The sequence below is a fragment of the Pelodiscus sinensis genome, chromosome 5 (assembly GCF_052426305.1).
Source record: "Pelodiscus sinensis isolate ZL-2025 chromosome 5, ASM5242630v1, whole genome shotgun sequence".
NCBI classification, from domain to species: domain Eukaryota; kingdom Metazoa; phylum Chordata; order Testudines; family Trionychidae; genus Pelodiscus; species Pelodiscus sinensis.
In genome coordinates this window covers 132054436-132069022 of record NC_143056.1, presented here as the reverse complement: position 1 = coordinate 132069022, position 14587 = coordinate 132054436, and the positions used below count along the sequence as shown (strand labels likewise).

General features: G+C 46.0%; 3 protein-coding genes across 4 annotated transcripts; all 3 read right to left on the bottom strand.

Moving 5' to 3' along the window:
* Positions 1-224: 224 nt before the first annotated feature.
* On the bottom strand, positions 225-1160 carry LOC102463274 (olfactory receptor 5AP2-like). The gene has a single exon (XM_006111831.2). The coding sequence runs from the start codon at positions 1158-1160 to the stop codon at positions 225-227; it is 936 nt and encodes a 311-aa protein (XP_006111893.2).
* A 2873-nt stretch (positions 1161-4033) lies between these two features.
* On the bottom strand, positions 4034-6339 carry LOC102463508 (olfactory receptor 5J3-like). 2 transcript variants are annotated; one of them, XM_014575609.4, is made up of 2 exons: positions 6333-6339; positions 4034-4986 (listed from the first exon to the last, which is right to left on the bottom strand). In XM_014575609.4, the coding sequence occupies exons 1-2, from the start codon at positions 6337-6339 to the stop codon at positions 4034-4036; spliced, it is 960 nt and encodes a 319-aa protein (XP_014431095.4). The 2 variants fall into 2 exon arrangements, with proteins under 2 accessions (XP_014431095.4, XP_089634902.1); XM_089778776.1 differs by lacking the exon at positions 6333-6339 and adding an exon at positions 5709-5724 and having other exon boundaries at positions 4034-4953.
* A 6599-nt stretch (positions 6340-12938) lies between these two features.
* LOC102456503 (olfactory receptor 5J3-like) lies at positions 12939-13916 on the bottom strand. The gene has a single exon (XM_006111806.4). The coding sequence runs from the start codon at positions 13914-13916 to the stop codon at positions 12978-12980; it is 939 nt and encodes a 312-aa protein (XP_006111868.3). The 3' UTR covers positions 12939-12977.
* Between the last annotated feature and the right edge of the window lie 671 nt (positions 13917-14587).

Genomic DNA, 14587 nt, shown 5'->3' with positions numbered 1-14587 from the left:
GGAAAATGCAGGGGTTCACGGCATGTCTTTCAGGTGGCAAAGGGCCATCATTACAGAGTTGGGAAACCACAAATGGATTTACTAGCTGCTTAGAGTAACATTAGCTCTCTCTCTGAGTCAAGTCATGGACAATTGGTAGGTCACAGAAGTCATGACAGCGATCAGACAATTGCTCTTTCCCTCCTTTCTTATTTAATAGTCAAAACCAAACCCAGTGATTACAGTCACCAAGTGAAAATCTTCCTATCCAATGTCCTCCTCAGGGCATCCTTCACCTCCTTGTTCCTCAGGCTGTAGATCAGGGGGTTCAACATGGGGATCGCCAGGGTATAGAAAACAGAGATGACTTTGTCCTCATCCATCAAGAAGCTGGAACTGGGCCTCAAGTACATAAAGGTGACAGGCCCGTAGAAGATGGTGACAGCCATCAAGTGGGAGGCGCACGTAGAGAAGGCTTTTCGCCTGCCCTGAGTGGAGCGGATCCTCAGGATGGCGGTAAGGATGTACAGGTAGGAGACAAGGATTGTCACAACAGTGCTGATGATCACAAAGGTGGAGAAAGTGAAGTGAACAATGTTAGTGATGTAGGTGTCGGAGCAGGACAGCTTGAGGATGGGGGGCACGTCGCAGAAGAAATGATTGATATTGGAGCCGCAGAAGGTTAAATTAAAGATTAAGCTTGTCTGGACAGTTGAGTTCACCAGGCTGAGCAAGCATGACATAACCACCAGCAGGACACAGACTCTCTTGGACATGATGACGGAGTAGAGAAGCGGGTTACAGATGGCTATGAAGCAATCGTACGCCATTACAGCCAGCAGGTAGCATTCATTGGACACAGCGATGCAGAAGAAATAAAACTGCATAGCACACCCAGTGAACGAAATGGCTTTTCCGGCTGTTACAAAGGACATCAGCATCCGGGGAGCAATGACAGAGGAATAACAGACGTCTAAGAGAGACAAGCTGCTGAGGAAAAAATACATAGGGGTGTGAAGCCGGGAGTCGATCCTGATTAACACGATCATCCCAAGGTTCCCTACCAGGGTGGCAATGTAGATGGTGAGGAACACCACAAAGAGGACAGCCTGCAGCTTTGGATGGTCTGAGAATCCCAGGAAAATAAACTCTGTAAAGATGGTGTGATTTCCCTCAGCCATTTAGGACGGTCTTGAGTCATCTTCCCTGCATATAAAAAAGGAAACAGGAGCCTAATGAGTGAAGTGTGGATACCTCACAATAATTCAGGCTGCACCTAGGAAATTGTGTAATGGAAGTAAACTAGTTGCAGGAAATCAGGGAGTGGTCCAAATTCTCCTTATCTACCTTTTCCAGAGCAGTCATGATTATATAGAGCTCTGTCCTATCCCCCCTTAGTCTCCTCCTTTCTAAGCTGCCAAGTCCCAGTCTTTTTAATCTCTCTTCATATGGCTCTGCTGCTGTTATTCTGTCTGTTCGCTCCCAGCCAACATACATGCCTCTACTGAGTGCCTGCGTTATAAGCCAGGGGTACCAAAATGTTTTTCTCTGAGACCCAATTGTGCACCTGCAACTGGCACCACGGCCCACTATGAATGTGTGCCCCTTGGAGAGGGGACTTGTGGGGTGAATGTAGCCCCTCACCTAATCAGGGGCCAGCAAAAGAGTAAAGGGGCCAGACAGGTGCCACGGTCAGTCCTCACCCTCTTACTCCTCCTCAGTAGCCCACTGAATTCCTTGAGCTGGTCCCCTGGCAGCCCTGGCCCCATCACCCAGTATCCTGGTGCACACCCAGGGCTGTCCTTAGGGAAAATGGGGCCCTGGAAAAACGTATAGTCTGGCATCTCTGGCTCCTGCTGCCTCCTCAGCTATTTCCCATTATTCCTATACTCCGCTTCCTCCTCCATTCCTTTGCCCCAAGTTCCCTTCCTCAGCCTCCCATCCTAGGTCCACCATGCTGTTTGCCTCTTGACCCTGGCGGCTGGAGATTGGTGGCTGCTGGCAGGGTGCCCAGCTCTGAAGGCAGCACCGCTGCTAGCAGCAGCACAGAAGTAAGGCCAACATCAGTGGCTCCAGTCAAGCAAGTGAAGGTGAACTCCCATCATGGTCCCCTTCTGGAGTTTCCCTCGGCATAAATAGGGTAGCACAACCCTACAGACAGCTCTGCATTCTGTGACCACTGGGACTGGGGAATCAGGGAGACAGAATCCAATGGGGCTGTCCCCTGTAGAAATTGGAAATGGTAGAAAACCTACGTTTAGGTGACAAATAGGCCACCGAAAATAAGAGGTTGTTTTCCGATGGAAGCAGCACAGGGTCTCTCTGGCTGTGTCTAGACTACACCGCTCAGTCGACAGAGAGATGTAGATTAGGCACGTCGAAATTGCCAATAAAGCGGGGATTTAAATATCCTGCACTTCATTGGCATAAATATTTTTAATGGAGCTTTTTCGAAAAAAACAGCAGTCTAGACGCGGGTCTTTCGAAAAATAAACCCTTTTTATTTTTGAGGAATACAGGATCTTTCAAAAAAGGGTTTGTTTTTCGAAGATCTGTGTCTAGACTGCAGGTTTTTTCTATAAAACTCTATTTCGAAAAAAGGGGCAGCCATGTTTATGCTAATGAAGTGGGGATTTGTTTATGCTAATGAAGCACGGGATATCTAAATTCCCGCTTCATTAGCAATTTCAACATGCCTAATCTACATTTCTCTGTTGACAGAGAGGTGTAGACTAGACACAGCCTCTGTTTCTGGGAGAGTTCTGAGCTATCCAAATTCACCCTAGGCCAGATTTATGGCTCAAATTTGTGCTAATGCTAAGTAAAATCCAAGTCAGAAGCAGAGTTTCCTTTCCTTGTCTAAGGGCTTGATTAAATTAAACTGATTCAACTTTGTCATATAAAGGGTGAGTTTAAGCTAGAGATGGTGAGAAACCTCCCCCCCCACACACACACACCAATGGAAAATGTCAACTTTTTCAGGAAAAAGTGGAAATCAAAAGTTCTCAGATGGAATCTGAAAAGATAATATGAGAAACTAAAATGTTGATTCAGAAAGGCTGCCATGATGCTTCATAGGAGCTATAGTTGGGGTATAAATCACCATGACCCCTTTTTCTATGGGCCAGGGTCCCTGGCTGGACTACATTTCCCATGAGGCAACACTCTTCTTCCTCATCTCTTGCGGAGAAATCTTGCTACATCAGTGGAATCACATCCCCACACCCCATCATGGGAGATACATTCTAGCTGGGGAGCCCCGATCCCAGAAGAACATGGGGGCACAAGCGACAAGGAGTCCTGTGGCACCTTATAGACTAACAGATGTATTGGAGAATAAGCTTTCGTGGGCAAAAGACCCACTTCGTCAGATGCATGTGACAAAGTGGGTCTTTGCCCACGAAAGCTTATTCTCCAATACACCTGTTAGTCTATAAGGTGCTACAGGACTCCTTGTCGCTTTTGCAGATCCAGACTAACATGGCTACCCCTCTGATACATGGGGACACAAGACATCTGACTGCCACCGGGACAGATCCAAACTACAACTCCCATTATGTCCCCTGGCCGCATTCTTGAATACAACACTGTTAATTTCTACAGACATTTTTCAGTTCTGGGCACACTGGATTTTCAACAAACGGCTGACATTTTCTGCAGAACATAGATACTTTTTGGAAAAAAGGAATCACATCGTCAGAAACCTAATTAGCCCTAATCAAAACAGCTCATTCTTTTGTACCTCTTGCATTAAATTGGTTCCAGAACTCATCAACCCAGTGCAATTTTCTCATGTACACAAAGGCCAAGATGATATTGTAAAGCCAGATGCCAACCAGCTGTAAAGCGCAAGGAAAACCTAGGGGGAAACGTGTGTTACAACACTCACGTCATCAAGAGACATGTAATCACATAGTTGTGTAAAATGTAATTAACCATTTATTTCTCAACCAACATGTATAAAGCACAATATGTAAAACCACGGCACAGAAACCACATTCTCTCATGATTCCATTTGTTCTTAGCAACTGACAGGTTTGCCTTGACTACCAAACTAATTAAGGAATATTGTCCTCTTCAGGGCATTCTTGACCTCCTGGTTCCTCAGGCTGTAGATCAGGGGGTTCAACATGGGGACCACCAGGGAATAAAACACGGACGAGACTTTCTCTTGTTCCTGTGAATAGCTGGAACTGGGCTGTATGTAGCTAAAGGTAATAGAGCCATAGAAAACAGTGACGGCAGTGAAGTGGGAGGCGCAGGTGGAGACGGCTTTGCGCCGCCCCTCGGCAGAGCGGATCCGCAGGATGGCGGAGAGGATATATGAATAGGAGACGATGATGAGGAGAAGCGTGACAAAGGCTATTACCCCAGAGAAGGCCAGAAGCAAGGTCTCGTTGACACGGGTGTCTGAGCAGGCCAGCCGCATCAAGGGAGGCAAGTCACAAAAGTAATGGTTGATGACGTTGGGCCCACAGAAGGACAAACCCAGCAAGCCACAGGTGTGTGTCAGGGCATTCAGGAGCCCCCCGGTATATGAGCTGGCTACCAGGCAAATACACACTCTCTGGGTCATCACAGCAGTATAGAGCAGCGGGTTACAGATGGCCACGTAGCGGTCGTACGCCATCACTGCCAGGAGGAATCCTTCTGTGGTGACAAACACAGCAAAGAGGAATACCTGGGCGAGACAGGCAGAATAAGAAATCCCTTTGCTCTCCATTAGGAAGTTCCCCAGCATCCTTGGCGCGAAGACTGAGGAGAAGCACAAGTCGACGACAGACAAGTTATTGAGGAAGAAGTACATGGGGGTATGGAGATGGGGATTGAGTCTGATGAGCACAATCATCCCGAGATTCCCCACCAGGGTCAGCACGTAGCTCGCCAGGAACACTAGGAAGAGCAGGACCTGCAACTCTGGGCGATCCGTGAGCCCCAGAAGGATGAAATGGGTCACCCTGGTGTGATTGTCCGCAGCCATGTACACATCAAGATCTGAAGCCATCCCTACCGGGATGACACGAGGGAGCCCCTGGAAGAAGGAATGGTCATTGCATGAATTACATCTGATGGACATTGGTAGCATCTGTGCAGATGAAATGGTTGGGATCATCCATTTGTAGCCAACTAGCTCTAGTGCAGCGACATTTAGGGCAATAGTACAGGTTGAGCCTCTCTAGACGCTTGAATAGTTATTTTGGAATAACAGCCATTATTCCGAAATCACTTTGCTGTGTCCGCACACTTTGTCAGATACTCAAAAGCATCATCATGTGCTTCATGCATCTGATGAAGTAGCTTCCAGTCTACAAAAGCCTAGGATCAAATACATTATGGCTACTTTTCTTAGTCTTTAAGGTGCCACAGGACTCCTTGTGGTTTTTGCTTAAACAGGTTAACACAGCTACCCTTTTGAAACTTGCTAGGCATGTGAGTCTAGTCACTTACACTGCAGTGATCACAATCCGGTCCTACATAAATCAAGCCAGTGGATTCATAGAGCACTTCATGGATTGCTATGAATGGCTTGGCTTCTACATAAGGGACTTGTAGTTTGATTGATACAGAGGCATCTGGTTCACAGGGAGTGATACATGCGGTAGATGGAAACGTAAGAATGGCCATACCGAGTCCGACCAAAGAGCCATCTAACCCAGTGTCCTGTCTTCTGATTGTGGCTGGTGTCAGGTGCCCCAGAGAGAATGAACAGAACCGGGAATCATCAAGTAATTCCCTGTCACCCATTTCCAGCCCCTGACAAACAGAGGCTAGGGACACCATTCCTACCCATCCTGGCTAATAGCCATTAATTGACCTAACTTCTATGAATCTGTCTAGCTCTTTTTTGAACCCTGTTAAAGTCTTAGCCTTCATAACATCCCCTGGCAAGGAGTTCCACAGGTTGACTGTGCACCGCAAGAAGAAAAACTTCTTTTTGTTTGCTTTAAACCTGCTACCTATTCATTTCATTTGGTGGCCCCTAGTTCTTATATTGTGGGAATAAGTAAATAACTTTTCGTTATTCACTGTATCCAGACCTGTCATGATTTTCTAGACCTCTATCATATCCCCCCTTAGTCTCCTCTTTTCTAAGATGAAAAGTTTTTACATTTTTTTAAACTGTTCATATGGCAGCTATTCCAAACCCCTAATCATTTTGTTACCCTTTTCTGAACTTTTTTCCAATGCTAATATATCTTTTTTGAGATGAGGCGACCACATCTGTACCATGGATTCATACAGAGGCAATAAAATATTCTCTATCTTATTCTTTAACCCTTTTTTAATGATTCCTAATATTTTGTTTTCTTTTTTGACTGCCACTGCACACTGAGTGGATGTTTTCAGAGAACTATCCATGATGACTCCAAGATCTCTCTCTTGAGTGGTAACAACTAATTTACTCCCCTTCATTTTGTTGGGATTATGTTTTCCAATGTGCATTACTTTGCATTTATCAACATTACATTTTATCTGCCATTTTGTTGCCCAATCACCTTGTTTGGTGAGATCTTTTAGAAGTTCTTCACAGTCTGCTTTGTTCTTAACTATCTTGAGCTGTTTAGTGTCAGCTGCAAATTTTGCCACCTCACTGTTTACCCCTTTTTCAGATCATTTTTGCAGATGTTGAATAGGATTGGTCCCAGTACGGACACTGTGGGACACCACTAGTTACCTCTCTCCAATTTGAAAACTATTTATTCCTAGCTGTTGTTTTCTATCTTTTAACAAGTTATCAATCCATGAGAGGACTTTGTCCACATGCTCGTTGAAAACCTCAAGGAGCTTTAGTAGATTAGTAAGGCAGGATTTCCCTTTACAGAAACCATGTTGATTTTTCCCCAACAAATTATGTTCATCCATGTGTCTGACAATTCTATTCTTAACTATAGTTCCAACTAATTTGCCCGGTACTGACATTAGAAAGAATAACATCTGAATGGACAGCAGCAATGGGAGACCTTGAGAAAGAAGCAGCTCTTCAGAGTGAAGGGAAGAACGGTTGCCTTTGCAAGCATAAGGATAGGCATGAAGCCACAAAGTCAGGGAAGGAGATAAAAGGAGAATTTGCTGCATAAAACGGGACATGGAAGAAAACAAAGAGGTTGTGAAAAACAGTAGCAAGACTTAGAGGCATGTGAGGGCCACAATTACCTAATACCACAAAGGTATCTGAGCTATTTAGAGTTTCATATGATATTTACAGATGGATTGAACAAGCCCCTGAAGAAGGAAGATCAGATTTAAATCTAGACCTAGATTTTTCAATTCAAGTTTGTCTCTGTGTCTACAGAGCAAAGAAAACCCCATTGCTGGCCCTCAGGTGATGGAGCCCTTTCATTGCGATGTAGACTTCTGGGCTACGGCTGGCCTGAGTTCTAGGAGTCTCCCGTCTTGCAGAATCCTAGAATCGGGGCTCCAGCCCAAAGCCAGGTGTCTGCAGAGCAGTGAAACCTCCCCTCAGCCCAATCTCTGTGAGCCTGTCTTGGCCAGCACCCGTGTCTCTTTGCTAGATCCTCTATGTGACACAAACCAAAGCTCAGAATTGCCAAACCTGCAAACTCTGGGGAAGCAGGGACTTGGAGTAACCGACTGAGACAGTCAGCGAACGGATTGGTTTCAGGATCTTCAGGCTGTGATGTCTGCTTCTGCTGTCCTTTCCCCCCAATGGTAAATGCAATCAACAATTTGAGTTCTGGGACACCGTTTGTCAGCATCGTGACTGCAGGCAGCTGCCCTTCCAAGTCGTAGCTACATCCCGGTCTCAGAACGGAAGGGAAAGAACAAGTCCACCCTGGCTGAAGTGCAGAATGACTGCCTGTGGGTGAGACAGAGAGCTCGCCCTGGAACCCAACAGGCTCAGGAGGAGGTGGGGTGTTTATACTAGTTCTGAGTGGCCATCAGGGACAGGACAGGATCCCCCGTCGTGCGGCTCCACTTGCAGTCTCAACTCAGGCACTGCTGGGATCATTAGCACGTCCTTCTGAGAATCTGCAATGGGCCCAGCCAGCCAGCTCATCTCCAAAAGTTGCACGCGCTCAGATAGTCTGTTTATGCCTCCTTTGTTCCATAGTGATAGAAATGTAGCCATGTTAGTCTGGGGTAGCTGAAGCAAAATGCAGGACAATGTAGCACTTTAAAGACTAGCAAGATGGTTTATTAGGTGATGAGCTTTCGTGGGCCAGACCCACTTCCTCAGATCAAATAGTGGAAGTGTTTGTTCCAGTGACGGCTCTTTCCACAGCTGCGCCTTGTCATCAGAAAACTTACACTGAACAAAAGCCCTTCTCAACCAGGCGTGACCAGTGAGGAACGCTTGCATCAATGATTCCTTGTCCTGCAGCCGTACATCATCCTGTGACCAGGACTTATGGATAGAGGAGGTCAAAAATTCCCCATGGACCCTTGTTACTCCATTTAAAACAGTGCACATGCATTCTGGGGGACAATTAGGGTGTCACCTGCAAACTTCATGTTTGCATTTGCTAACTTCCAAGGGCTTGATGTTCCAACCTCAGAATGTGTTTTTAGAGATAATATTCTCTACAGAGCGATGGACTGGGGATAGGGCTGTTACACTTTACTGATTCTTAACCGGAAAAAAAGTATGATACAAGTATCCGGTTAGTCTCTCTATATTATAGCCTCTCTGGATTTAAAGTGGACGTTGTTGTTAATGATTCAAAACACTGGTTAATATTTCGGACTGCTTTTTATGAGTCGTTGCAGACTGGTAATTACTTGACGCCAGGAGCTGCATGTCTCTCTGCAGCATTGTGAGGTCAATTTCTGGACAAAAAGTCCCAAAATTCTGTGACAGCAACCTCCAAGTTTCCATATGATATAAAATAAGACACAGAATATCTTTCTGCCCCTGTATAAAACTATGGTACGTCCACATCGTGAGTACTATGTACAGATGTGGTCTCCTCACCTCAAAAAAGATATTTTGGCCTTGGAAAGGGTTCAGAAAAAGGCAACTGAAATGATCAGGGGTTTGGAACGGGTCCCATATGAGGAAAGGCAAAGCAACTGGGACTTTTCAGTTTGGAAAAAAAGGAGACTGAGGGGGAATATGATAGAGGTATATTAAATCATGAGTGGTGTGGAGAGGGTGAATAAAGAAAAGTTATTCATTAGTTCCCATAATATAAGGACTAGAGGACACCAAATGAAATTAATGGGTAGCAGGTTTAATACTAATAAGCAAAAGTTCTTCTTCACACAGTGCATAGCCAACCTGTGGAACTCCTTGCCAGAGGAGGCTGTGAAGGCTAGAACTATAACAGAGTTTAAAGAGAAGGTAGATAAACTCATGGAGGTTAGGTCCATAAAAGGCTATTAGCCAGGGGTAGGAATGGTGTCCCTGGCCTCTGTTTGTCAGAGGCTGGAGATGGATGGCACAAGACAAATCACTTGATCGTTGTCTTCGGTCCACCCTCTCCACACACACACACACACACACACACACACACACACACACACAGCTTGAAGCTCTTCCATTCACATGAGGTAAAGTTGTTTGATGGGTAGTTCCTCTGCCCCATGTTCCTCCCAAAGTCGCTTTGCTCCAACCCCTTGGTCTCCCATCCTGTGATGCTTCTCAGATGACCCGGATCAGTTCCTCTTTGCCCTCTGGCCAGGTCTACACACTAATAGGTAAGGTTGAACTAAGATACACAACTCTAGCTATATTAATTATGTAGCTGGTGTCAATCTATCTCCCATTGTGTTTTTGCACCACACAGCGGAAGGTCGATGGGAGGAAATGCTCCCATCGGCTTCCCTTACTCCTCGTGAGGAGCAGGAGTACTGGCGGTGACGGGGACGCCCTCTCAGTTTGAATGAGCAGGTCTTCACTAGACCCGCTCAATCGAACCCTGGAAGATCGATTGCAACAACGTCGATCTTCCACGTAGTGTAAACAAGGCCTCTGTGTGACAGAGAAGATGGACGGTTGTACCTGGTTTAACTGGCTCCTTTTGACTCCCAAGGCCTGGTCTCTTACAGTATACTCCAAGATGCCACCAGACTCCTGTCACTCCCTGTCCTCCCCTAGCTAATGTAGGACCTGGGCCCAGGCTGTCTGGGGCAGCAGACTGTATAGTCCAATTAACTCCCCCTTGTGGGGGAATCTGGCAAGTAAGAGGCAGATGCAGGGAATTCCCAGCTGGGCAAAGTGGCAAGAAATGAAATTGGAGGTATTGAGCTGCTCTATGGTATCCTGGGCGCGGGGAGGGGGAGGGCGGGGCGGGTGGATTCCCACAAGCATGAAGTCCCCGGGGTGCTGGTTAAGATGAGCTGGGTTGCTAGTGTGTCTCGGAGCTGTTGTTTCAGGCAGCCTGCAGACTCAGGCAGATGGGTCTGCCTTGGGCATGCATTGCTGGTCAACTTCACAAAGGCTAGACACCTGAAGCTGCCATTTTTCTGGGAAAAGGGTGAATTTCATGGCAAATTCAGTGGCCATAGAACCTCACTAGTACAGAAGGACTAGTGCCAGCTGGAGGTTTCTTTAACATATCCAGAAGGTAGAAATGTATCAGCTGAGAAAGACAAAATCATGCTTGGGCTATACCATTGATCCAATAGCGTGCTCTAATATTTTTCATTGAAACTTCATGCAAGATAAAAAGGATGCCCCTTTGTGGGCTGGGAAAAGTGCCTGGAGGAAGTTGGATCCGAGTGTATTTCTTGTTGAGTTCTGTCCTCTTACTGTTACTCACAATGGCTAAGTAATGGTGTTTGCCCACCATTACTCTCCAGGCCACTGAGCAGAGCTTAAGTGTATGGCATTCCCACGGGGGAAAAGGATCTTCACTACAGCTGGGCAAAATTCTTTGGTGCAGCTTTTTTCCAGGGAAAAGTGCTGATTCAGCTCCACCAAAAATGCTTGCAGATTTGTGTTGGGTTCACCAGATTTTGTGGGCTTGAAAAACATCAAGTGAATTCTTCATTTTCCCACTGGCAAACCTTGATGTTCAGTGTCTCACACATGAGTGGAAGAGGTGAACACACAACTCTACATCAGTGTTGGTGAGAAGAAGGGCTTGTTTGCATTGGAAATCTAGTCCAGAGCCCACGAAAGCTCACGATACCATCGACGTTTTTTGTTAGCCTCTAGGGGTGCATCTGCACTGCACCATTATTTCGAAATAACAGCACAAGCGTGTACACAGCCATTCTGTTGTTTTGAAAAAATGTTGAAATAACAGACAGCTTATTCCGAAATCTGTAAACTCGTTCTACAAGGAGTAACGCCTCTTCCGAAATAGCTATTTCGAAATAAGGCATATGTAGACGCTCCACTGCTGCTATTTCAAAATAGCCCCTCACCAGGGCCATTCTAAGTCATTCCCCCCAGTGCCTCATGGGCCTCTAAATCGACATAGCCTGTATTGGACTAATTTTCAGGCTTCACTGCAGTGTGGATGTCCTATTTTGAAATAAGATATTTCGGAATAACTATTCCAGAATAGCTTATTTCAAAATCAGCATACAGTGTAGATGTACCCTAAGGTACTGCAAGACTATTCATTGTTTTTTAAGTTTTTTTCTTCTATTACAGACTAATGCAACTACTGCTCTCAAACTTTTATTTCTGAGCAAGATAATATATTAATTTAAGGCACAAGAGCTTTTCTGGAACAGCTCCTGAGATGGATGCTCTTAATCCACTGGATGAATCTAACCCAGAAAAAGCCATTCATATTTGGGAGGAAAAGTGGCCATATGAGGAGTTATATGAGATCACTGTAAAGTCAATTTCCTGTGCTAGCCAGTGCTAAAGCAACAGAATTGTATCATTGGTGAGACAAGGGCTAATTAATACATAGCAATGATGAAGGGGAAAAAAGTTGCATGATCAAAATAGTCATGTGAATACCTGATTTCTTGGCTGGCTGGCTATTTTGAAACAGAAATGAAAAATGGTTGGCTCAAATGTCAAAAATTTTGGCCGACTGCCGAGTCAAATGAAACATTTTGTTTGATCAGAAGTAATTTTTTCTAGTTATCTTTGTACATAAAACAGAAGTACATTTTGAAACAAAAAAGTCTTTTAAATGGAAAACTAAAAATAGTCAGACCTTTTTACTTCCGAACAATTCAGCTCATTGGACACAAATTGACCAATTATTTCAGCTAAACCAAATCTGCAGAAAAACAGTATTTTGGCCCAATTCCCATTCCTGCAAAGAGGTTTAACAGGTAGTTTGAAATAGGGCTTTATTTCGAGCGCCCGTTTCATTGCCGCGTGTAGACACGGGCAGTTATTCCGGGCTTGCAAATTTCAAAAAATGGCACCCGCCCGGGAAGATGCAAATCAAGCGTGGGATATTTAAATCCCAGGCTTGATTTGCAATTCCGAATGCCGACATTAGCAGCCCTATTCCGAAATAGGCTTACAGACTGAGCATTAATTGTAGCAACAATTATGTTTTGAGGACAGGTTATTTAATTTTTTATTTTTAATCTAAAATAACCTCTCAAGGCACCATTTTCAAATAGATTCATGATCAAGAAACAAGGAAGGGTGTCTATACTCCAACAGCCACCTCGTGACAGGATGTTTGATGTTGTGAAGACCAGGACTTTACCCCGGTTCCAAAAGAACTAGGTAAATTCATGGAGGTTAGGTCCATCAATGGCTATTAGGAACGGTGACTCTAACATCTGTTTGTCAGAGGCTGGAAATGGATGACAGGGGAGGGGTCACTTGATGATGCCTTGTTCCGTTCACTCCCTCTGGGGCATCTGGCATTGGCCACTGTCGGCAGACAGGACACTGGGCCAGATGGACCTTTGGTCTGACACAGTTTGGCCATTCAGATGTTCTTATGACACTAGATAACATTGTTCCTCTCAAGCAATTACCATTTGCTACATCTGCTTTTTGCATTTTCTTTCATTCCTGTACAACATTTGGACCACACAACCTATAGTCCCACCCTTCTTCCCACTGTTCTTCCCCATTGGCTAGAATTGTCCTGGTGAACGAATTAGCTGGGGATGCATTTCCAGTCTAGCACCCTGCTCAGCGCATCTTTAACCAACTTGTTCCTCAGGCTGTAGATCAGGGGGTTCAGCATGGGGACCACCAGAGTATAAAACACGGAAGAGACTTTCTCCTGCGCCAGGGAGTAGCTGGCACCGGGCTGTATGTGGCTTAAGCTCACGGGCCCATAGAACATGGTGACGACGGTCAGGTGGGAGGCGCAGGTGGAGAGGGCTTTGCGCCTGCCCTCGGCGGAGCGGATCCTCAGGATAGAGAGGAGGATGCACAGATAAGAGATGACGACAGTCAGGAGGGTGGATAAGGCAATCACCCCAGAGAACGTTACCAGCAGCATCTCCTGCACGTGCTTCTCAGAGCAGGCCAGCTTCAGCAAGGGGTTCGTGTCGCAAAAGTAATGGTCGATGGTGTTGGGCCCGCAGAACCACAGCTGCAGCAAGCCGCCGGTGTGCGTCAGTGAATTCACGAGCCCCCCTGCGTAGGAGCTGGTCACTAGAAGAACACAGACTTTCTTAGACATGACAGTAGCGTAATGCAGGGGGTGACAGATGGCTACGTAACGGTCGTACGCCATGGCGGCCAGCAGGAACCCTTCGGTGGTGACCAACACGACGAAAGAGAAGTGTTGGGTGAGGCAGGCCGAGTAAGAAATGCTTTTACTCCCCGCTAGGAGGCTCCCCAGCATCCTGGGCGTGAAGACCGAGGAGTAGCAGAGATCAACGATGGAGAGGTTACTCAGGAAGAAGTACATGGGGGTATGGAGTTGGGGGTCCACCTTGATCAGCACAATCATCCCAAGATTCCCCACCAGCGTCAGAACATAGGACACCAGGAGCAACGCGAAAAGGGGCATCTGCAGCTCCTGCCGATCCGTCAGTCCCAGGAGGATGAACTGGGTCACCACGCTGTGGTTGCCCTCGGTCATTCCTATAGCAGTACAGAAGACCAGACCTGCCACGACAGCGAGAGCGAGCCGTGTGAAAGAAGGAAATTTCTTAGCATGAATCAAATCTCAATGACAGCACCGGGCTTGGGAGTAGATAGTGAATATCTTACAGGAAGCCAGCCACCCTGAAGTCTGGGAAGAGTTGGGAGAGGTCTTTCATTTTACACTTATTTCGCCTTCAGATTTTCAAGGCTGCTGAGGAGAGTTTGACATCCAAGTCTCCGTAAAATTGACTGGAATTAGCATGAAGTTTCTGAAGGGGAGTTTCCCAATTCATTATCCCAAAATTTCCTCAATGAAATATACCAGCATCTGTTTGAGTTCATGAGCTTAGTATAGGTTGAATCTCTCTTGTCTGGCAACCTCTGGTTCGGCAACATCCGTGATTTTAATTAGTCGGATATCCACTATCATGGACGGGGCCAAGTTTCCCGCAGTCCCATAAAGTTTGTTTACAGCCACCAGTCCTGGCTCTCAGTGTTCTGTGCTGTTAATTAGCTCTAATTTGCCCCTTAATGTCTTCTAAGAACCCAGTGAGCAGAGGAAGTATTGATAATGTGCTAGACAATACTGACTATTGGCAGTTCTTTCTGTTCTGGTTCTGGTTCTTTCTGGTCCGGCACCGGACAAGTCCCAAGGGTGCCAGACTA